This window comes from Anser anser (assembly GCF_964211835.1).
Source record: "Anser anser genome assembly, chromosome: 1".
NCBI lineage: Eukaryota > Metazoa > Chordata > Aves > Anseriformes > Anatidae > Anser > Anser anser.
Genome location: NC_139720.1, coordinates 2,648,332 through 2,673,128, shown reverse-complemented (window position 1 = coordinate 2,673,128; position 24,797 = coordinate 2,648,332). Strand labels below are relative to the sequence as shown.

Here is a 24,797-nt window from a genome sequence, read left to right as displayed (position 1 = left end):
AGCGAGAAGGCGAAACATGAAGCACAATGCGGTTCCTTGGGGGAGCTGACTTCTGGGCAATCACTCAAGATGTAGTACCAAAAAAGAACTGTTAAGTCGCCTTGATTTTACAATATATACCTATAGAAAACAGCCCTCTTACTCTTTTCATTCATTACCGTACATCTGTGAAATACCTAAAGCAGAATTTAAATGCAGTCCCTGGTGCTTACCCACTTTATGATCTGAAAGTTCAAACTTCTGTAGACTCTTACGGATGAGGATTTTCCCTTAATCCCCCCTCTGCTGATATCAGCAAGCGTTTCAAGAGCGTGTTAGGCATCAAAATGTACGGCCATAAAATGCTGTACACCGACTGACTACGGCAAGGGCTGGGGCTGGATGGGATGGGATAAAAGTAAAGGCTGAAGCATCGCATCCACTCTTTGTAGCTGTATGACTCAGCTCTGATGATTTAGGTCCAACTAAACCAGCACTCGTTTCAAACGCCTGAGACCCTGGTCTGGATTGATAATCCAATACAATAGCCCACGAGTTAACAAAACCCACCCACAGCAAACCTAGCTGTGCCTTTATTCACAGGTGTTTTTAAAGTGACTTCGTTGAGTGTGTCTTAAAGGCGAAGAGAGAAGGAAACGGGCTTCTGTACACCGGCTACATAAATTCTGTAAATGTAATTTCTTTAAATAAGCCATCCGGGGGGGTCGCTAACCCGCAGCAAGGATCTTTGCGGGTTGCTTGTTTCCCTGAGTTGTGCCATTAGGCATTCGAAGATCACGTATTATTCCTTATCTGAATGCTTCAATGGACGCTTCACCTTGCCGACAACACCGGAGCTCAGGCAGACACGTCGTCTCCTGCCTCACCGCGATTTCTTCTCATCCTACGACTTCTCAATGGTGAATTTTCCAAACGTGCTCTCAGCCCACCACCACAACCCAGCCCCAGCGCTGGTCAATGCGAACGGGGCCATTTCCTTGAAGTCAACCAAGTCCATTTTCTTGGATTAATCTCTTCAAGGAGAGCACCGGCTCCGTATTGATCTGCTGTGCTTGTTATGCTCCCCTAATGCACTATTTGCACTTTGGGGAAAACGCTAAATGAGATTACTATCTACCATTAGATGGCCATAAAGCACGCGGGGCAGGATCTCCTGCTTAGGAAAGGAGGTTGCAGTGCGCATTATGGTAAACCCAGCAGAGGGTTTGCGATTGATTTCTGGTTGGTGATGGATGACAGGACTCTCAGACGGACGGTCAGAGGCAGCCACCGGCAAGGAAACTCCTCAAAAGGGAAATGAAACATCTCCCTAAAAGATAACTTCGCTAATGTTCCTGTAAATAACGGTAATTTTACAGACACATTTAAAGGTCTGGCGGGGCTTGACTGAAGAAGAAGCTTGTAAGAAAAGGGAAACAGTGCAAAAACAGTCGTTAGGAGGAATCTGCAGGGGAAACGTGAAGATTTTAAAGGCTGAATGGATAAACCAGCCTGGTCTGGTCAGAGCTGATCCTATTCAAGCACAAGGTTCCTTCCCTGTGTCCCGAGAGCTTTATTTTGAGATACGTGGCAGGGAAAGCATCCACCCCCCCCCCCCCCCTTTTATTTTTTTAATTACTTGGGAATTTCACGACTAAACTGAAGAAAGCAATGGGAAAAATATATACTGTAGTAGTCAACAAGGACTGACAGGAAACCCTGACCGAACCCTATCTCAATTCAGCGCAACTCAATAACTACTTTACTGAATCAACACAAGCGAAATTTAAAATGCCTTTCTTCCCAAAAGTCAATAAGAGCAGCAGCCCGATCTGCACTGCGCACCGCCCGGCATGCTTTTATTAACGTGTTTTTATTAAGTTTACAATTACTTGATCTGCTTTCGCTTTCCCAGCTGCTTCTCGAGCACCTTGCATGCCAGCAAATATTTCTGCGTGCCGGAATAAACCTCGGAGGGAGCCGCGCGCCCACCTTTTCCATCAAGCTGATGCACCGCAATCTCATAAAGGTAATGGGATGAAGACACAAAAAAAAATAAGAGAGAGCTTTATACAGAAATATTCTATGCGAAAGCATGAAGAGAAAATTTAATGAGAGGAACTTTGTACTCATCTAGCCTGTCTCAAAGAGCATAGCTTATTGTATTCCTGGGGGCTCCGAGAAAGGAGCCCCTCCACGGCATTCAAACAAAATGTCTACTAAAGAGGAAATCTGAAATCACCATGGTAAGTTTTGTGATAAAACTGACATTCTGACTGAAGGAATCTGAATCGCTGATGAGTTTCCAACTGTGCAGGTATCTGGCATAATCCCACCAGATCAGGGCTTCGGGCAATTGTCATAAAATATAGAGAAAAAAAAAAAGCAACAAAAAACCAGCATGGATTACAAAAACCTGTGCCATTAGATGGCCAGAAGTATCCAGGGCTTAATTTTATTCCTCATTAAAATGCTGACACTTATCAGAAGCATCTGTTCTTCTCCGTGTAACCCTTGGCATCTACAGCTACCTTGTGCTCCGTGAAAGAGGCAGAGATGATGCTCTGGGTCCGAGGCCAGGCAGCACAGCCCAGCTTGCACCCCTAAATGTAAATTAATCCCCTCCAAACCAGCAGCTCAGCATGTTTGTGTGTCCGAGCTACAAAAAGGGGACTGTCCCCAGCATGTGCTGCTCCCCCAGCCATACCAGGTGCCGCCCAGGGAAGTGTCAGCTTCAAAATCAATCCCCAAAAAGGAGCACATTACCTCTTAGACCCATTGCGCCGGTGTGGTGAAGCGCTGGAGCCGAGGTCCTGAGCTGCTTTACTTGCTCCTGTTGCTGCAGGAGCCACGCCACGATCAGACCCTACCTGCACTTCGTAGCACGCAAAGCAAGGAAAAAAAAAGATGTGTCTTTCCTCAACCTGCTTATAATGCCCAGGAAGATAAGAAACAAAAGATTGATGCAGAAAGATGGTGAAACAAAAGGAAACTGAGGCAGTGCCCTCGCGATAGGCAACAGCCTGTTTTCACGTGCTTTATGAGCAACCAAGAGGAATCTTAAAGAGACTTGGGAGAAGTTAATCAACTGTCTTTGCCTACGTCTATTGAAATTTTCTTGTAAGAATGAGAAACAGTGAAGGCCAATGTTTGTTTGGTAAAAGCGGTGAGTGAGGGGTGGAAGGTACTGTTAGCAGTGCTTCGGAGAGAAGGCAAAGGGGGACTGGAAGCGACAGCAAAACAGAAATGGGCCATAAAGGGCTTCAAAAGGAAGATGTGCAACTTGCACGTGACGCAGCTAAGGGAAGCCAGTGGCAGGACGAAAGATGACGGGAATGTTGGGGAGGCAAATGATCTATGGCACCGCTCTCAACAGACGCCGTCAAGGCAAGATTTCCCTTCTCGTGGCTAGGGGGAATAAAACGTATGTTGCAATAACTGATACCACGAGCTGCGAGGGATTTAGCTGAGCAGATGGACAAGGAAGGCCATGTTTTAGGTGTTTTGCATAAAGAGTCAGCAAGAGCAAAAGGTAAGCCTAGCTGAGAAGACCTAGGGAGAAGGTCGGGTCAGAGACGAGGTGGAAGCGACAAGTCTCGAACAGCAGCAAGACAGTGGGTATTTTCCATCAAGACACAAAAAGGTGGTGCTGAGGGGGTTATTCTTTTTTAAGATTACCTCATCCAAAAAGAGCCACTTCCACAGAATCACTGCTCGCTGAATTCACAGGACTTGTTTACAGTATAGAAAACAGTTGCAAAACAGAGAACAGGGGGAAAAAAAACACAAAAGGGCATATGGTAATGAAGATCCTTACTGCTGCACCAGTATTTTTAGCTTTTAAATGAATTTACTCTTTATATTAAATTATTTTTAAAAATTGTCTTCGCACATTAAGTAGGTGATGACTTGTAAGTGCATTACGAAACGTGTAAAGCACAAACCAAATGGTTCTGTTCTTCTAAAGATCACTTGGAAGTAATACCACGATCTGATTTCGGAGTATCTACAACTGACGTTGTGAAGCAGTCCATAATCAAACTGTGCCTACACAGAGCCCTCAAAATTACCATGTGGGAAGTGCTGCCAGCAAAAGATCAAGTACTGCAGAGTTGATTCTTGCTTTTATTTACACTTGACTACATAGTGTGACTTTTCCGAAAGCTGTAAAAGAAAAGAATTTTCCTAACAAATCTCTGGTGGAAGAGAGCCGCAGTTGTTCCTGTTTTGTTACAAGTGAGAACACTAAAAGTGCACAGTAATGCTAAAAAAATGACTTCTGCCCAAGTCTGAGCACAACCCCCTCTGCCTGTTGACACATGCATCTCTTGTGCTACGAGGGATCAGCTCCAGTGTTAATATCGCCCATGGTATTTTTAGACTCCACAATCCCAGCCCCGACAAAAACTTCGGCAAATGTTTGTCATCCTCTCATTTATTTCATCTCTCTTAGAAGCAAATTAAAATCTGTTCCCAACGTCCTGACCTCTGAAATTTAGGGATGGAGATGAGAAGAGGCGGAAAGACACATCCCAGCATATTCACGCACACGCACTGCTTGGAGGCAGACGTTTAATTATGTCTAGAGTGCGCTAAGTCAAGTTCAATATGTTGACAAAAACCTGGTTTAACACAGAAGCCTGGCAGATAGCACTATTGACCTTTTTAGGTCTTTTTTTTTCTTTTTTTTTTTTTTTCCCCAATGAGTGTTTCCCACCTGGTGAACCACCTGGTATGTTGGTAGGAGAGCGGCTCAGCTTTTCGCATAAGCAAAGTGGAAACCATTCCTCATAATGCAACAACACATTCATTGCATTCAGGGAGGAAAGAGCATCTCTAAGATTAACAGAGAGAATTTACGATCCCAAATCTGGCAAAGCACATAAATACAAGCGTAACTGCATGAAGTGAGTAATTCCACATTTGCATGTGCAAAGTTATGCACATTCTTAAACCCTCTGTTGGGCTGGGACTTACACCAGGACGAAATTGGGATGTGGATCAGAAAGATTTCCTGGTTGGGAATCCTAATCAGACTGGTGAACTAATTGCTGAGGTCTTCAGCCTCTGAGGACGTTACATGAACTAGACTAGATCTCTTCAGCCTAGAGAAAGACAATTTCAAGTAAACATGTGGCAGATGTATGAAATCATCAATGGCATAAGGAGCAATTATTCAGAGAGACAGCCAGTGAAGTCTTCTAGCAGTAGGTTTACAACCAAAAACATAATTCAAGCCTTTTCCAGACAACACCTAATGAAAAGCTGGAACTCACTGCTAGAGGATACCGGGGGTATCATAAGCACAGCTGGGTTCAAAAGCCAATTACAAGGTACTGTAAGTGAAGTCCATCAAAGGATTATGAGCAAAAATACAGTGTTTGGCTCAGGAAAGCCCCACTTCACTGCCTGTTTGAAGGTAAAATGGCATTCCTGTCTAATTCCCCTATTTTTGTGGTTTTCCTCAAGTACCCACGCCTCGCTGTTGCCTGACAAGCTAGGAGGACCTCTGATCTGACCCGCTGGGACTATTGATGCTCTGAACACCTTGAAGAGCAAGTCATCAAAGAAATGAGACTGCTGTCCACCCTGACAGGCACAATTAGGTTCAATACTTTTATTTAAATTGATATTCATTGAATGTTATTATCCCAAATCACTGCTTGTTTATAAAATTCCCCTCCCTGGAAAAAAAAAAAAAAAAAAAACTTAAAATACAAAGTACACCAACATATTATTATACAAATGTACCTTCCACACAGCTGGTCCTCGCAGCTGCAAAGGGAACCACATGCTGGAATTACCCAAATTTAGGATGCACATTTTTAACCCTGCAGCTTAAAGAACAGTTTTTACTGAATACTAGGATGTAGGCTTTAAATATTAAAATAAACAGCCATATGGATGACAATGATACAAATTTTACACTTATAAAATGGGCATGCATGCCTTTATGGTGTAGAAAATATAGTAACTACTATGTTAGAAATATACGATATATAAGAAAATAAGAGAAAGCTCTGAAAGGTGCAGTTTTATCCACACAGAATATACTGCATCTGTGCAATGTACGTATATGATATATATATTATATAAAGAATTTCTTGGTCTTGCACTGATCCAAACCAGTTCCTACTTTGGCAAGTTAAGAGAGGAAGAACAATCACCTTGGATGTATGTAAGCCTGTCCTACCACTAGGCAGAAAGGGAAGCAAACTAATCCAACCACAAGAGTCAAAATATGCTCAGCCTGAACTGAGCAAAACCCCACACATCCACGCACGCATGATCAGCATATCAACGCTTGATTTCAAACCTCATAATGTAAATTCGGATCACAGATTATTTTTAGTTTGCATGTAGCATCACTTGAACTCTGTCTCATTACTCCTCCCAAAACATTATTTAATGAGGACGAGCTAGATTCCGCTCGCTCCGCTGTTTACGAGCAGGCAAGTCAAAGACCACCACAGCCAACAACACCAGGTGGTACCATGTCTTAATATCATGAGTTCTAGGGTTTTTTTTTTATGGCATGATCCAGGTTTAGACAGTGCATCTTCCAGAAGGAGCTGCAGCAACAAGCAAGGGAATTACTGCTCTCTTCAGATCTAGCTAGAGCTCACGTCAAGGCAGATACAGTCTGGGAAATTTCATGGATGTTTTGACCGATATTTCTGATAGGTGTATGATGCCAGTGGTCTGCAACCACCGCTGGTCCAGGACTACTTGGGTACATTAATCAGCATTAAAACTATGTAAAATACAATAAAGTATTTATAATTTCTAAAGAAAAAGATAATTCTGCAACAGTATGAAATCTATTTCTATACGAAGGTGGCAAAACAACACCATGGTAATTTTACCCACTTTAATGGGTATTTAATCCATTTAATTTTATTCATGTCCCTGTGTTAAATTTTCCACGGTAAGGGTATGTCACTGCTTGAGTAAAGCACACGCACACACAAAGGGAACACAGACAGACCCGAGCAAAGACCAACCACCCAAATGAGCAGCACAAACCAAAACCACAACCACGGCGTGGATTTATTATTGCTGCATATTTCCCAAGAGCTACACAATTCACTTCAGGCTTTGTAAACTCACGAGTGTCATCATCATCCCAAACTCGTGACAATAAAATCTTCACAGCACCTCACTCTAAAAAAGAGCTTTCCCTTTACAGAGGTGCCATAGAGTGTGCTCTAATAAGGAGACATGTTTCTTATCCGTAGCAAAGGTCAACTGCTGCACACAATATGAAGCACCACACGACACTACCTGGTGGCAAATTATTATCCAAATATTACTCTCTCGAGCAATATATGTTTCACTGTTTTGTTTGACTGTAAGAGGCCCGAAAGCCTGCTCCCAACCACAAAAAATAAGAGATTTTACGAGCAGAAATAGCGTGCAGGAAAAGCAATCAACAGTTAAACACTTCAAGCATCACTGCTCCCGTGGGTGATGATTACTGGAGGGAACTGAAGGTTGCAATCTTAAAAGTTAAGAGAGAGTAAAATAAATGCCAATTTTTCATTTGAGCATGAAGTTTTTCAATAAAAAGAGGCTCGGACTCACTTTGATAAGCTACAAAGACTATGTGCACTTCCCCAAGCCTTGCACCAGGCTGTGGCAAGCCACTCTTTATAAAATATGATCAGCTGGGCTGCAATAACAATAACGTGTTAAGAAACACACACAAAGAGGAATAATCACCCTGCAAACATGTTGCTAATAAGTGGGTACTGGACCTTGTTATAATACATCTTAGTTTAAATGTGTTTGTACAACGTGCTGTAGAAATAAAGGAAAACATAATGACCTCAACACCCTTCTTAGCATCCCAGTAGGGAAAATGCACCTCTCACCACGAAGAAATCACAAATGGCACTTAGAGAGAGGAGTTGTAAAGCACGGCATTCATGATTGACCTTGTTATTTTTCACTGCCTGCTGGTGGACAGGTCCCTGAGACTGTTTCACGACACGACGGTACCTGGAAAGCAGTTTAACACCTGAAGGGTGTTCCAAAAATCATCATCGCCAACTCAGAAAGAGCTTACAAAGGTCTCTCCTTATGCATTCACCGTGTGCTGACAGCATTAACGAGACACCAAGTCACTGGATGGGGCTTCGGTCTGATCCCAGGAAGTCATTTTGATGCCTCGTGTTTTACAACCTCATCACGTACCATTTGTAAGTTCCCATTTTTCGCCGACGTCTCAAATAGTTGTTGGGTGGTGGAGTGCTTTTTTAAGTATCTCAAGTTGGACAAACTTCAGATCAACCAGGAAAGTTTTCCCCAGTTAGGTCGTGCCCCTTGAGTTTAACTGGTTCTCACTGAGGTTTTGCTGCTAATTGCTGCTAACCGAAGAATTCGACTCGCTCCTGTTGCAGCACATCTCGTTACAGAGGCTACGAGAAACAAACCAATTCTTCTTGCCACCCAGAGCTGGAAACTGGCGATCTCTGCCATTAGCAGATGGGTTCGGGTCTTGATTTTAAGGGGTCTCACTACAACATGGTCTGAAATAACCCATTCAAGAGAAGAGTACTAATTTTGAGCAAAACACCTCAGTGATGGAAATTGTAACAAAACCAGCATTTTTTTCTCAACACCTTTCCTTTTCTGCCGAGCACCATTTGTGGAATGCCAAAGCAGGTTGACTCTGGATCATTTCCTTCATTTTGGGGATTGAAGATGGCACGAACACAGAAGGGCTCCTCTCGGGGCGCTGCCTATCTAAAACAGCAGGATTTATGCTTATCCCACTTAGCAGGAAAGGTGGGTCCACCTTAAAACTACCAGGGTAGTGAAAGCACCCTAGCAAAGGTACAGAGAGCTCAGAGAGACAATAATGAACATAATTGTAGTTAGTTATTGTTTGGTCTACTTACGGCCCTATTTTATAATGCTACTGCCAGCAGAGCTATTTTATGTGATGTCTTTTTCATGTAGCAACCTTTTCATAAATCAAAGGAAAAGCAATACTAGGCAGTTTTTCCTGCAGCCTGTTTGACAATAAAAGTTAACACTGAACCCTGGCTGTTATCAATCTTCATAAATGTGTCCATGATACGGCAAGCCTGTTCCATATTACGCTGAGTTTGTTACTAATGCATGCAGAGGAGCAACCCAGTGGCTTAATGGATCTCCTAAATGGCCTGAAACTGGGACCCACGCTAAGTGGCCAGGAAAGTTTTAGAGAAATAACTGTTTTTCTCATTTCTTTCATTATTCAATAAAATGATTGTCCGTTACAATGGCTTTATCTTTCCTAGCTCAAGAAAGGTAATATTGTACTATAATATGGATTTACACGGACAAAATAAAGGCCTCAGGAGAATGCCTATCGTTGAATCATATCATGTTAAGAAACCATGGTAAGAAGTGCAAATGAGCAGTATTTCAGTACATCCTTTTAGCAGAGATCTATGCGACCAAGGAAGATTTATACACAAGCACTGAACACAAAGTTCAACAGAATCACACAAACTTACTCTCAGTAGTACACACACCCCATTAAGGGCAGTAAGGGATAATGTCTGATCTGTAATAAGATGTGTTTGAATATGACCTGAAAAAACTCAGTTTACAATGCATACCCAGAACAAGAGACTGATGGCGGAGTTTGACCTTCACACATCCATCCTGTGGGGATCCAAAGAGCAGCAACAACTTTATCTGCCTAAACACGAGGTTTACCAGGTACTGAGTAACTTGAGGACTACTTCTGTCCCGCACAGCATCACATTATGCGACCGGTGAGAAGGACCAACAGGTCTCCAGGTCTAAAATAAAGACAACTTGGGACAGAGCCATTACATAGATTAGCTTTATCCTTAATCAATTCTCTTGAAGAGCCACCAAAACCCCTTTTGTAGGCAACACATAATATCTCTACCTAAAGGAGCCAAAATACTTAGTAGAAAAGAGCTGGTGAACTAGATTCATTTGACACTGAAATTATCCATAAAGGACTTGTTTCTAAATTCCACACTGACTGTGCTTATGGCATCTTTTTATTGAGAAGGTTCTGGCAATTTTTTTTGCCAAAGTACTGCATCTAGTCACGGCAGAGGGAAAAGAATGTATGTGATGGAACAAAAGGGGCCGCATTTCATCAGCCCATGCAAGAGCAAGATTTCAGTAACAGTAAAGCAGTGTAGACAGAGCAGCAGTCTATTACGCACGGATCTATAAAGCCTGTCTCGCAAAACCTTTCGATCCTGATCTTCTGGTGCTTCCCGTAATGCATATGGCACAGTGCAGCACTGGCTATGGAACACTATCCGTCTTCACACATCCTTGACAGGGGACTCTATCTTTATAACGTTTATAGCCACGGACATGGCACTCGAGTGGTCTCCTTAAAGATCCACATATTAGTTTTATCTATTTTCTCCAGTCCTTTTCCCCAAGGCTTAAATGTGTACTTTAAATGTTTCAGGACTCTACTTTGATTTTATATTGCAGGCAGATTAATGGAGATGCAGAAGACAGTGCAAGAGAGTGCATTTTTACAATTTTTTTTTTTAAATATTGACAAGTTTTCCAATTCGAGTTATAGATCCTCCAAAGAGGCACGCAGCACTGGAATTGACAAACCCCTCTAACGCTTAACTGTTCATAAACAGTAACAGGGCAAAATCTCTCCTGCCGAACAGCTGTGTGCCTTCTCCTGTTCTTTTAGGGTTAGGAAGTGGTGTGCTCTTCATGCTTCTAAGTGTGCACTATGGAACAAAAATATCAGGTCATACCCACACAAGCCAAATGTTTTAAAATCCCGAAGTAAAACAAAAATATTTAGGAAATCCCCTCTTCAGAAATGCCAGCAAAAGAGTTACGATTTGCTTAAAAATGAAGCTCACGCTCAAGAAAGTGAGAAAATGCAGTCAGCAGTTGTAAAAGCATTCCAAAAACTGGTTAGGATATTTCATGACCAATATACACACTTTCTCCTGTGGATGTCAGGACTCATAATTTAAAGATGCAGTGATAACCACTGAAAGAATCAAAAAGCATGTTCAGAAAATAACTTAGTGGTTTGCAATGAGGAGTACTGAGAATAACAGAACAAAATTTAAAGAAAATGCAGGCTGAACATCAGCACAAAAATTTCCTGTATAGAATATACATCAAATAACAGAATAGTATTTCAAGGGAAACAAATAAAACTTGAGTTTTCTGATAAGGACATAGACCATCTTGCTGGACCTGAGTGCTTCCACCTAACAACGCTGGCTCCGTGGCCAACACAGCTATGTTCTGATCAATTAACCGACTTACACAGTTGCATTTAAAAAGATGCACATCGGGAAAACTTGCTGGAAATTTCAAGCTAAGAAGAGTAGGAATTTTTTTTTTGAAGGTTCACATCTACTAGGAAAAAAATAAAATTGACCATATTCACAAAAGGCCACTACTGTCTAAAATTTGGCTATCTAAATGTCAAAATTCCTCTGACTGAAGGAGAATAATTGTTAAACTATATGAGTTTGGAGGTGTGAAGAAGTAGCAATGCCTATGAGGACAGAACTGATGCTGTTCCCCTTTCACAGCTATACAAAAACGTACACGTCGATGCTGTGGTCAACTCCTAGAGGATCAAAAATCAAAAAAGAATCAAAATTTTTCAAAACCACAATTATTTTATGCTGCATGTGCTACTAAGAGGATCAACAAAGAAAGCCAAAATGTCACTGCTTGATGCTAGTTAAGATGGAAAAAAAGCAATCTGGGGACTGTTCTGCCCTCTTACCTACAAATGAGACACAAATCAATTAGGTCACTGAAAAAAATATACTGTCTTAGGAAGAACAGCCTATAAAGTTTATGTGAAAAATGACAATCACTGCCCTCTTAATTGTAGACTCAGATTTGGTACGTACTACCCCTCTGACCTCAGTCCAGTCCCCTAACTGTAAGGGATAACTGAATGCACTTCTGTCACACATACACAGGTGCTTTCATTATTTTTATTGCAGTTGAACCTAAATGGACTAATTAAAGTGAAATCTACATTAGGAAGCAATTTGCTAGGCATCCTAATACATAAAAAAGCACAAATCCTCCACAAATGTATAAAGGCTTCTCTGTGACCCAACCTCCATGCAGCACACCTGTTGCCAGCTGCCTGCTGCAGTTTTGTTCTATTCCCCAATAAATTCAGGTTAACCAAGTGCGACCTGGCACAACTTTATTTATTTATTTATTTGTAGGAGCCTGCCAGCGGCAAAGGAACGAACCTCCTCCTCCATCAGACCAGCAGAGTGACACGGCGATCCAGTGCCACCCCTGGGTGCCACCCATCCAGCTGCCAGATGCTGACAGCTGCAGCTCCGTGTTCTACGCACCAAAGACACAGGAGGACCAGCCTTAAACAAATGCGATCTGGTTCTGGTACCAGCAGCATATCTCTGCTGCTCTGACGTCTTGAGAATGAGGGCTTTATTTAAAAAATGTAAATCAGGCAGCAGGATTCCCTGGCTGCTGGGTGAGCGGTGGAAGATACGAAGCTTGTTGAATGCTCCAGGCCTGGCTGTCACATTATGCTGAAGCCCTGACTACTCACTCAGGTCGAAATCTGCATGGTACTCTCCACCGAGATTCATCTCATTTCGGACTGCCCTAAGTAAATAGGAAGATAAAAAGCGATACTGGAAGATAAACTGCGATTAAAAGTGTAGCTCTGCTCAGAGAACGAGCTATTGCAGCATACCTGCTCTCTGCATATCTAATGTCTTTATCAACTCCCCATAAAGGAAAAATAAATAACATATTTTTATTCCATTTAGTCTTTCAGAGCTACAGGGTAAGGTAGGTGGAATATGCTTGCCAGATACCAAAGAAACTGTATGATTTTCAAGCCCAGGTAATCAGTTTTACTCCTGGCAATAAAAGGGGGAAGTTTTACTTTTGAACTTAACCTCAGGTGAACTAGAAGCCAACAGGACAGCTTAACTGCTTTATAAGGCATCTTAATTCTATTTTTATAAACCTTATTTTCTGAGTATGACCACACTTTGCAACAAGGCAGATGATTTGATATTATTTCCCCAAATGTTTAATGTATACTTTGGCTTTACAACCGTGATTTCACTTCGATGGAGTCTAAGCAGAATGACTGCAGTCAATTTTTTTCCCCCCGATTTAGCCCAACACTACTGGAAGGGAGGGAAAAAAAAAAAAGGAAGAACTGGTTAATTACAAGTAGCAGCAAATGAGCTGTAATGGAGGTGTTATGAATGTAAATCAGTGACGCCTGATGCAGCAACAGCAGCATCTGTGCATGCAGCTTACAAAGTAATGAGATCGTGCTGATGTACTGGCATCCTGCTTTGATCACTTCATCTTGTTCAAGAGCTCTGCTGGGAAAACAAAGGTCAGTGGCACTGACCTCCCTCCCCGCAGCTTGCACACGCACAAATATTAGCAGCTGATCAAGGATTGCTGTCTTTCCACCCCGTGATTTTGGAACGGATGGTTACGTAGTTGGGGGCCTTCACCAAACAGAAAGCACAAGCTCCTGCCATGTGAAGTGTCGTGTTCGAACATGTTGAGGTAATTGGCCATTCATTCTTTACCCTGTAACCAGAAACAGGTGTATGCTTCTTAGAAAAAAAGCATTACCATCAACTCTGCAAAACCTGTTCCCTTCTAGAAGAAGAGGCTTGCTGCTGTGTGCTCGGAAGTGGGGGCTGTGAGATTTGTAGGCTTTGGTTCTACAGATGGCTTGGACTCACAAAAAAAAGTCCTTAAAAAAAGGTATTGGTAAATCTCAGCAACACAAGATTACAACCCACAGAACAAATTAATAATAAAAAGAGGAGACTGTGGGTTTTAACCTGCCTCGGTTTGACACTGTAACTGGGAAATCATTTACTTGTGTGTACACCAAATCCCAACAAAGGATGCTTAACGTATTAAAACAAGAGGCTTTAGTCCTTGAAAGGGAGCGGGGAGCCAGATGTACCGCAGCAGAGCGCTACGTGCCAAGTGCGCCGCGAGCACTCGGTCCTCCCTGGTTACGAGTGGCTCAGGAAACTGCAGCCAGCAGCAAGAACTGCCCTTAATGAGTGCATCCATCAATTTTCAGGGGACTCGGTTGATTACCGGCACGCAAAACTAGGGAACACGCCAATTTAACTGTTGGCCACTGATGCATGAAGGAAGACTTTCACTCGCTCGCTTTTCAGGAGGAAGTCTATAAAATGACTTAACGCATCTGTGTAAGCAAATACAGAAAATCCGTGGTGTGCTGAGGCAGGAGCACGTGCTTCTCCTTCCAACATCGACCAGACGCACCTGAAGAGGAAAGGGACATTCTGACAACTAGGAGTGTTTGACTACATCTGTTAGAAAGCTTATCCTATTATAACTACTTTCCAGCAAGTCTTTTGTTATTTCAAGTACTAATTCATATCAGATAAAAAATTCCTAGTCATGACTTTGGGCTTTACTGAAATGAATTTTACGATTGCTTTCCCTATTCCAGACCATAAAGTATCTAACTGTGTGAAAAATTGGTGATAGCCTGAGGAAAGACTTAATGAATGTACCCAGGATTCCTAAAAAAGATATGGGCAAATAGGGAAAGAATTGGCTTGGCCCTCTTAACTAATGTCCTACCTAAATTTTGAATAATGGATTAAAAAAAAAAAAAGTTAATATAATTCTCAATATATTAACATGCTTCAAAACTGTCTCCTGCCCAAAGAAGCACATTTAAAGTTCACATTTGAGTTTGAATATCTCGATGAAACACGTCCCCATGCAAACAGACTCACGGTCCTGGGCTTACCAGGAAAACACACAGATATTACGCCAGAATCCCCCGCTCCCACTTCGCTCAGGATGAATCTGCATCTAGCTCAAAAGTGCACAATTAATATTTCATCCAGCTCTGTTGAGTACTCTCATTTCTAATGGACTCAATCGATCAAAGGAAGAAAGTTAAATATCTGTGTTGCTGTAGGGAAAACTGAAGTTGTCATTTATGAAGTGATCATCATTTCATAGGTAAATGCACTGAAGGGTTTACAGGATTTTGGTATTCTAAAGCTGTTCAAAGGAAATCTTCATCTATATGTTCACAGGTTGGGGAAAAACGGAGACAGGGATAATACTGACCACCAACGTCCCTTCATCAAGCCAAGATGCTGAAGCAACAGGCAATTCTAACCAAAAGGCAGAAATACATCACTGAGTTATAAATATAGTATTTACATTAAAATATAATAACTCCTCCTTCCTCACTTCAATTCAAAGGCATACCTAGGTGTGCATGGTGTGAAGTGTTTGTCCAGACAAGGAGCACTGGGTTCGTCCAAGAAGCAAAACCACAGGTACAAAGAAGTGGTAGAAAGTCAAGCACTTTGCTCAAACGAGCTCTGCTGTGGCAGGGCTGAGACGAGTCTATTAGGACCGAGTACGGGCTGAAAGGGGTGAGCAAAGAAAATAAATTCTGTTTTGTTCCTTTTGCATTCAAAAGGAACAGAGTTTGGGATGTACAAGATAAATAACAGAGGCAGAAAAGATCTGTAGCCTCTTTCTCAGCTCCTCTTCCCACCTGAAGCAGCTCTGCGCCTTCTGAATCCAGACTGCTTCCCAGCTAAGAGGGGTGACAGTGCCACATCCACCCCACAAAACACCATTTACACTTCTCTAGAGCAGTGCAAGGCCGTTAAGCTATCAGACAACAGCACTTGTTATTTATTCAAGCAACTCACTGCCATGGACCACGCTCTGTATGGTGTGACCACCACTGCTGGGGCAGCTACACAGCCAGGAAGCCTTGGGGCACTACAGGGTGGAAGAATACAAAGAAAGATTATTCAAGTACCTCTGCCACTAAGAAAAGCTGCGTGGTTTAAGCTGAGTTGATGGTATTTAACGTTGTGCACTCCTTCTAGCAGAACTCACAAACATAGCAGTTCTACGCTCACCTGGGGGACATTTGGGTAACTCGGGACCGTTGTCCCCAGCTGCAACACGTGGCATTGTTTTCAGAACAGCATCGTGCCAAGTTGTGCTTCTCTCACTGACCCACTGACTAAGATTTGAGCCAGTCCGATTGTGGGGTTCGGGGCTTATTCTTGTTTCTTCGATGTGAAAAGAGGACATGACTTACTGCCAGAGTTACGCTGTAAGGATAACTACATTATGATAACTTTTCATAACATAACAACTATGATAACTAGCAAATTAAATAATCAGTTACATACAAACACAAAAAATAATACAACATTTGCCATTCTCTTGTCATTTTTTCAAATGTTAAGAACAAAGAATTTAAGACTACTTCCAACAACGGTATCACCAACAGTATTAAAAAAAAACTGTTTCAAGACAAAGCACTGCAAAGGATGCTATGTTTGAAAGAGTAAAGATGAATTTCAGATGTTTCTACTTAGAGTCCACTGTCTTTGGCTGAGCAAAGGGAGTGCAACGAGAAGGAGGCAAGCCTGCAGGCTCTGTCCAAGGGCTTCTAAATAGATTTCTATTTTCTGTTACTGAAAAATATTATGTGGTATTTCATAAATAATTTATAATCCGTTCTTTTAACTTCAGTTTTTAAAAGCAGCTGATGCTAATTAAGGTGGCAGAAGGAGCTGCTGGAAAACTGAAAGTTTCTCACCATCAGATCTGCAGAAGTTGAGACAACAGAACAAACTATTGACATGGGTATGTATCCAACATGGATTTCTACACTACTGTCATGTGAGTATCACATGGCAGTTACTGAAGACGTCTGCATTAAGGAGCTATCAATATTCCTAATTTACAGAAATCACGGAAGAGTCCCTGGAAATCACCTTGTGCCTCGAAACAAAGCCACGGTTCCCTGGGCTCTGCCCAGTGGTGTCATTATAAAGCTTACTTTCTCTCTAAACTGCCTATTTTTAATGTTCAGAGAACAGGCATCACTGCTTTGTGAGGCAACTACACCAAAGTGCCAGGTACTCACTTAACGTGGCTTCACCACATTCTCGGCTACATTTTCCAGTTCAAAAAATATTAGCTAAAACACAACTTAAAGGAAATATTCTTAATGTTTCTCTATATTTACTGATAACCATAAAACATAATTATTGTGGTTAATGTTTTATCTTCAACAAGCATTAATAAACCAAGCTCCATGACACAGAAGTCAGTAACTAAAGGAAGGCACGGCACTGAGGTTTTGCCTTACACTCTTGTTCACTGTGTCCCAAAGCAACCCCCCCGTTGAACTATTTTCAAGGCTCCAACAGCCTGTTGCCGTGCTAACACCAAAGCCTCACCTCCATCAATGATCGTATTATCAGAGCAATTGAAATGATCTGGGAGCGCGTGAAATAAATCGATTCGGTCTGGGAAACTGTTTTTAATAAAAGTCTCAGAAGACGGTACCGGTGCGAAGCAGCCCGAGCAAGCCCCGCACCTCGCTGCGTTTAATCAAACGAACCCTGCAGCTCCCCAGAGGCATCCCTTCCGACGGCAGGGCTCCCGACCAGCTGTCTCGGAGCGAGGGAATAAAGCCATCAGAACCTGAAACTCAGAATGAACACTCAATCGTTTCGCGATGCAAAGCATCCTCCGTGATTAAAGCTGTTTGCAGGGGACAAATTCACCCAGAAGCCTACCAACATGCCAACACGTCTCAACGCTGTGAAGCACCTGATCCAGAATTCGGCTTCGTTGGAGGTGCAGGAGTTTAGAAGTGACACCGAAGTGAAACCGAAGTGACACAGCAGGACGAGGCTCGGGGCTGTGGCACCTCGGGTCCTGCTCAGCTCAGCGTTTTTGCCCCGAAAAGAGCAGCAAGAAGCTGCTGCCTGCTGGCTCCGCGTGAGCAGGAGAGGAAGGGCTAAACGTTTTGAAACAGCACCAGTGCACAGCTGTAAGTGTTACCCACTGCAAGGAATCAGAACCCACAGGAGATAAAGCAGAAATGTTTATTTTAGGCAGGATTTGCCCTATCTGCTTACTCTGTTCCTAAATGAATAATCAAGCCGCTACTTGGCTCCGAACACCGCGGGGGAATAAAATGTCACCACTGCAGCTGCCAAATTTCCCAATACCAGCCCTTCAGATTAAGGGGAAAAAAAAAAACACAATATAAATGTACAATTTGATTACTTAAAGCCCAAATCTTCGCCCAAAGCCTGGCTCTTCCTGTAATAACGCATTCTTTTCTTCTTGTGTCAACTTCTGATTATAACAGAGACATCTTCATAATATAATAATTCTGGTTATAATGTAACTGCGGGTAACATAACTCCTACATTAGAAAAGGCAGCATGCTCTAGTAATGTTGTTTTAATGTAATTTGTGTACTGCAGGAACTGACTGAACCTGGTCATTTAGAATTTGATCAATGCGAATTAGTGTCTTAAAGAGATGAACCATTTGATAATTCAGAATTTGATCAATGTGAATCAGGACCTCATGGAGATAAAACATTTATCATGAACATTTGGAATAGCGGTCTAATCCAGGCAGCACTGAAGAAGGTAATAAGCAGGCATCAATAAGGACTGCAGACAAAGTACAGAAGAGCTGTCAGTTCTCGGATACAAGCCTATATGGGGTACTTGGTTCTTCCCTTTCAAAGGGGTGAATTATCCCTAAAGGCTGATGAAGCCACAGCTGATGTAATTTCAAGGACTAAATGGAGGAAGGAAAGGAAAACCCAGGAAATATTTAAGTAATTAGCCACTCCTCTTTGCTCTTGAAAGAGATATGGTTTAAAAAGTTTAGGAAATACAAGTTATCTCAATAAAACTTATCAACTCATTCTAGACATGTTTAAAATTGAGTGAGACTGTTTTATAATAATCCCACAATTAGATCTATTAATCTCTCACTTAGAACCTGAAATCACACTGACACGCAGCACATTGCTTTATGCATTAACAAAATTTAGCAGTTCAACCTTATTTAATTCTTCTTTTACAGCCAATTAAACAAGCTCTTTAAACACCATCGCTTGAAACTCTGTCCTCAATCCTCACATGCAATTAAACTGAACATGAGAAGTGCCTGGCGACACCAAAAGAGCATCATCTTCAGGTTTCACTAAATCATTCATAATTTATCCATCAAGCTGCATACAAAAGGCAGTGCTAAAATAACGGCTGCTGAATTTAAACCTTCAGTAAAAAGACAGGCCATTTCAAAGGATTTGATATCGGGAAGAATTTAAAATGATACAGTAAGATTGATATTTCATGTTCTGTATCAAAGCTATTCCAATTTACGTGCATACTTCAGATATATTTTCCTCCTGATAATGTTTTCCTTTTGTTTTTAACACAATGGACCAAAACTGGATCTACTAATCAAAAACCTCCAAATAATTTTCATGAAAAAATGGCTTGAAGTGCAGAGGAAGCACTGCAACTTCAGTAATGGCACGGCAGTGAAGACTAGTCAAACAGTTAATTTCTATTTATAATTTCAGTCTCTAGAAAATTAAGAAGCAGCCAATTTCATCAACTGTTAGGAATCTCTGATTCCCTGGCCAAATCCCTCTTTATTAAATAGTCTTTGGTTTATGCAGACAGAATAAAAGATCCTTCAAAATGGTGTTCTTAAAATTTGTAGATATTGCCTGATGCTGAGTGCTGGCCCCTTAGCCAGCTGTTTGTGCAAAAAAAAAGAACACCAAAGCATGCATATTGGAAATTGTTTATATACTAGGGAAAAGCAAACAAATATACAAAAAAAAAACAAACATTCCCCACCTCTGGTCACAATAACCACCTAGGCTATCAAATACTACTTCAAATCACAATAAAGTCTCGTTTTGAAATAAGCAAAGTCAGATTAGGCAATAATTAGATTTCAAAACAGGAAAGTAACCTAATGTAACAAAGGAAGGAGAAATACTCGATGGGAATCTTACACTGGTGAGAATAATGACAATGAATGACAACATACCGGGCTTCCCATCAGTAATGGGAAGCCCTCCAAATTATGCTTAAATCACTCCGTGAGTCAATGGTCATTCCGTCCCTCTTGTTTAAGGGACAGATGAGTTCAGCCCTCAGTGACATAAACTCTGCATTGTCTGTTAACCAGCACAGAAGATTTTATATAAACACTAGAGAGTATTAACAACCCCTGATATTGAAAGATAAAATGTTTTTATCTTACAATTAAGAAGTTGGTATCATTATCAGCAGCTCCAAAAAGCCTTTCCTCCTCTTGGCCACCAAAAACCAAACCAAAACCCAAAACTCTTTTGTTGCCTTTTAAACCCTTCCACAAACCTAAAAATGGTCACAGAATAATTGACTTTACACAGCATTTCTTGGTTACCACTGTGACTCTAAGGTTGTAAAAGTTCTCTTTGTATCCTTACTAACATGATAAATGGAACCTTCTGCCTAATGGATGAACCAGCAGAAAGGGAACAGTCCAAGGTTAAGGGTCAGAGTCACTTTGATCCATCAGTTACTGTATCTTCATTTAACCATCCTCAGGACTAATAAAAATTATTTAATCTGAACTTCACTGGTAGGGGCAAAGCGAAGTTGCTAATTTAAATCCTTTCACATCATGCAAGAACAGGATGAATGCTATTGTAATGCAAAGCTGGAACTACATTTTTGTTGTTCCACTTGAGAAAAAATGTTAAGGAGTGTATTTTTAGAATATTCCATGCATCTTATCAAATATAAATTAATTAGTATATTACTAACTGTGCATCTAATTTCTATGCAGCTTATGGTTACTATGCATTGCCTCCAAATTCTTGAAAATTCTCTCATATGAATAGCCAGGGTTTTTTCCCACACAGACTGATAGGATCTATGATAGCAGAAAGGGGAGTTACTATGCATTTGAATACGGATAAAAATTCATTTATTTGACAGCTTCAAAAGCAGTGGTAGAAAAGACTTACTTGAACCGGGCTGACACTTCGTCGGCAGCTTTTTGGTATTGTTCTGTGGTTACTTTGTAGAACTGGGCGCTCTGGAAAGTTAAAAAAAATAATAATAATAAAATAAAAAACTTAATAATACAAATTTCATCTACCGTCAATTATATATAAGTCAATACCTGGTAAGTAACATAAATTTAGATATTTTATACATTTCAGTTGCTCAAAAACAAACAAAAAACCCACCAAAGACACAACAACATCAAAAGAACAAAAACCCTCAGATCAGATATTCTACAAAGTTGCACAGACATTTTGGTAAGCGTGTCGTTTTTGCCAAATGTGTCCCGTTTGCTCTGAAAGGTTACGTAAAAGAGATGGCATAAAAAGAGATGTTTTCCTTCCTCAAGAAGGAAACTGCAGAGAGACCTGGGGTAAGAATCCCGCATTTAGCCCTAGGTGATATTGGAGCCCGTGAAACTTCTCCATGAAGAAAAAAAGTCAAAATACTGAAGGCGTACTTCTTTGCATGTGCGTATTTGTGTTACTTACACATATGTCCCCAGCTCGTCTGCAGGTGACATTCATGTCAGGCTTCAAAGTGGCACAATAAATTAACTATCACTTGATTTTCTTTTTTGCTCTTTGCCTTGATAATGCCTCTTGCAGGGAGTTCTTTTAATATTCCATACTTCTAAATTGCTTCAATCAGTTATTAATATTATTTTTTTTTCCTGGCAGCTTTGGAGAATATTTTCATCTCCCCTAAACCAGGGAAAGCTTTCTCTCAGTTCCACCAAATCATTAATTTCCACAATGCAGGTCAGACAAGATTGAGTCAGCAAGCAATAAAACTTTTCTATACATAAAAATGGCAAAGTTTCTCAGTGGGACATACAATATTCAAAGACAAATCACTATAATGTTGTGATGCTTCATGTCTAGATAACATATACCTGGTATTTTTAAAGAGATTTTTATAGCCCTAGCACAGTTGGACTTAAGATGTAATAACTAAGGCACCTGGCTTCACAGTTGGAGGAATAATGAAAAGTTAAAGCAGTTCAAAAGTTCTCTAAAACATTTTTTTTCCATGAATAGTCAGGTCAATAGGAAAAACAATCTCGTGGAGATGAACGAAGGTTCTGCTGGCACTTGCAACAACTCCTCCTTAGCTTTACAACTCTCAAGTCATCTGGCATCCCAGGAAGTCACATTAACATGGCAACAAAACTCTTACAATTATACACGGCGTGGTTGCATACAAAACCTTTTGAATCCTTTTTTTAACAACCTACCTGTTGTAGGTTAATGCCGTGGTTTGAGGTTATTCATGCCACAACATGATTGTGCTTCTTTAGAGCATTTAGCATACATGGCTTGAACAATGCAGTCCATGAGAAGTGTCATTCCAATTTTATTTTGGGTAAAATGAGCACTTACACTTACTTAAGACCTTGAGAAAGCAATATGCCTAAAACGTTGCCAGAAAACAAACAAAGAAACCCTATAACTGGAAAGGTCACTCTTCTGTAAGAGCGAAAGGTGACTGTCTCCTCGGTCGGTGGGTTAGCAAACACGTCCCGAACAACATTTCTCTGTGCCAAATTATGTTATGAGAAATGCAGGTAAGAAAGGACACTACAGCACAAACATTTGACGGAAACTCCAAAACGGGCAGCGGTATCCAGAAGAATAAAAGGAAAATTTTTATCCTTTCCATTTGAGGCGATCATCTTCCAAGGTCCTTCCTCGTGAATTATGAACGTGAAAAGTACAGAAATCACCAAAAAGAACATCACCTCCAAACGCGGGTAAAATTGCATTGCAAGCCTAATATTTTACCACAAATTATAATGAATTGTGTAACATCTCCTGGGGTCAAAGGGCATGCACGGATCACAAAGAGCACAGTGGTCTACTGCACTCTTGCTTCTGAGATTCAGACCTAATAATTCATTTGTACTGAAATCAAGGTTTCCACGCATGTGACTTGGGGTCATTTATTATTCCATAAATCATGGTTGGCCAGTAAGAAAATGAAAATGAAATCCTCCTCACACCAGTGACCCCCTTGCGTTTAGCAATCTCAGCTGCCCAATGACAGTCACATCCAGGTTGCTTGGACGTGGATGAAATCAATAGGTATGTGATTAGACAGCAGACTGACTATGGGGCGAGCGCGGACAGGTCACCATTTGAGATGATGAATAGCTCTCTATCATCCTCCAGTCCCCTACGCCGCTAACATTTACTATAATCTTATTTGGGCTGCGATTTATCTTTCTTTTGCCTGATCAATAAAGATGAACACAACAGTTGTAGGGATCGATTGCAATTTTTTATCATTTTCAAGCATGAAGGAGCATTTTTGACACAAAAACAATACTCTGAGTGTACTTGCTCTACTTTTTAATTGCAGCTCAAGTGATCAACGGAGCTGCTATATATGCCCAGAAGTTTTAATCCTACAGTAGACTCAAGCTATCAAGAAATCATTCATTATTTTAGATAAAGCGTGCCATGTTTCTTGGATCAGATCTTCCTCTGAAACTCACTCAGGCTCTCTTTAGGAGATATACTCACAATAATCCAGAGATGAAGTATCATCTCAGAAGTCCTCCCTAATCCTCAAGATAAGAATGCAGTGGGCATTTCTCTAGATAGAGATGGAAGGGTGCTGTAACACAGCACTGCTGATGTAAGTTCCTCAGTCTCCAGATAAGTATCTGTATTTGTGTTGTGTATGTAGTCTGCATATTCACGTACTGTTCAACTCGAAGTGGAGGATAAAAGCTACAGTCCAATTTGCAGATTGGCAGCAGTGGCAGACTATCAGCAAGCAGCTCTGGATCAGACCCATGATCTTCACGGGTTCCAGCAGATATAAGTAATAAAGTAAGTAATAAACATACCTTCCATAGATATCTGGAATCTATCTATCTGTCTATCTATCCATCCATCCATCCATCCATCCCTAGGATGCTCTTAACTAAGCCACTAAAATGGCAGCAACTGAGCTCCTTCCTATCTTTGATTTGGGTCCTTTGGGCACATGCATTATAAAACAATCTTACACAGCAGCTTCCTCTCATTTATACTCTTCTATCACTATTTAATGAAAACATGGCTTTCTGCAGACCTCTGTTACGGTCTCCTTTGTTGCAAGGAGTACGAAAGTGCAGGAAGCATGTTATGAAAGATGCAACGAACTTCCAAAAGGGAACAGAAGTGTCAGGGTTATGGCAATTAATCATCTTCCCAGATTATGTAGAAGATGCTATTTCTGTATCTGTTATGGAGTTCTTACATAATGTGGGCATGTTGCTTGACTTTAATATCAAAACAAAGTGGCAAATTTGGTTCTTGATGACTAAACTTCAGCTTGTTCAAAGTATCTAGTCTAAACTCATCCCGGAGGTTTGCTCCAGAATCACACAGGTTGCTGGCTAGCAGATCTCACACATCGCCCAGAGAATTGAGAATGGCTTGAATTATGCTCACTGCACAAAGCGGGCCTCAGTCAGTAGCTCAAAATAGTCACTTAACTTTAAGGCTGCTGAAGCTGGTGGAAATTAACCCATTTGTGTGCACACTCCTTGTTTGCTGTCTGCTTGGCTGAAGAAACACTGCTCACCTTGCATACAGAAACCAACGTGCCACGCAAACCGAGTTCTCCACCAGGACTCCGACAAGTACTAGCAGCGTGTACATACAGAAAAGAGCAGAACAGGCACGTGATGGTGCTGGGTGATCTTCCAGCACATGCAGCGACTCAAGTCCAGTGTTACACCAAGCCTGTCAGCAGGGCTGAGCCGTGTCATGCTGGATTTGAAGAGCTTAACACCGCCACAACTGAAAAAGAAGAGTCCTATTCCCAACACTGGAAAAAGTTTGTGCTAGAAAAAGTTAAGGCAGCCAAGACATCATGGCTTACCCA

The 24,797-nt window shown here is 41.3% G+C and overlaps 1 protein-coding gene across 5 annotated transcripts in view; it reads right to left on the bottom strand.

Moving 5' to 3' along the window:
* CHCHD3 (coiled-coil-helix-coiled-coil-helix domain containing 3) overlaps nucleotides 1-24,797 on the bottom strand; it is a 149,855-nt gene that overhangs the window by 7,224 nt on the left and 117,834 nt on the right. For all 5 annotated transcript variants that reach the window (XM_083813525.1, XM_083813526.1, XM_083813523.1 and 2 more), the window contains one exon: nucleotides 20,879-20,949. In XM_083813525.1, the coding sequence (XP_083669651.1) occupies nucleotides 20,879-20,949 (71 nt within the window). The remainder of the gene's footprint in view (nucleotides 1-20,878; nucleotides 20,950-24,797) is intronic.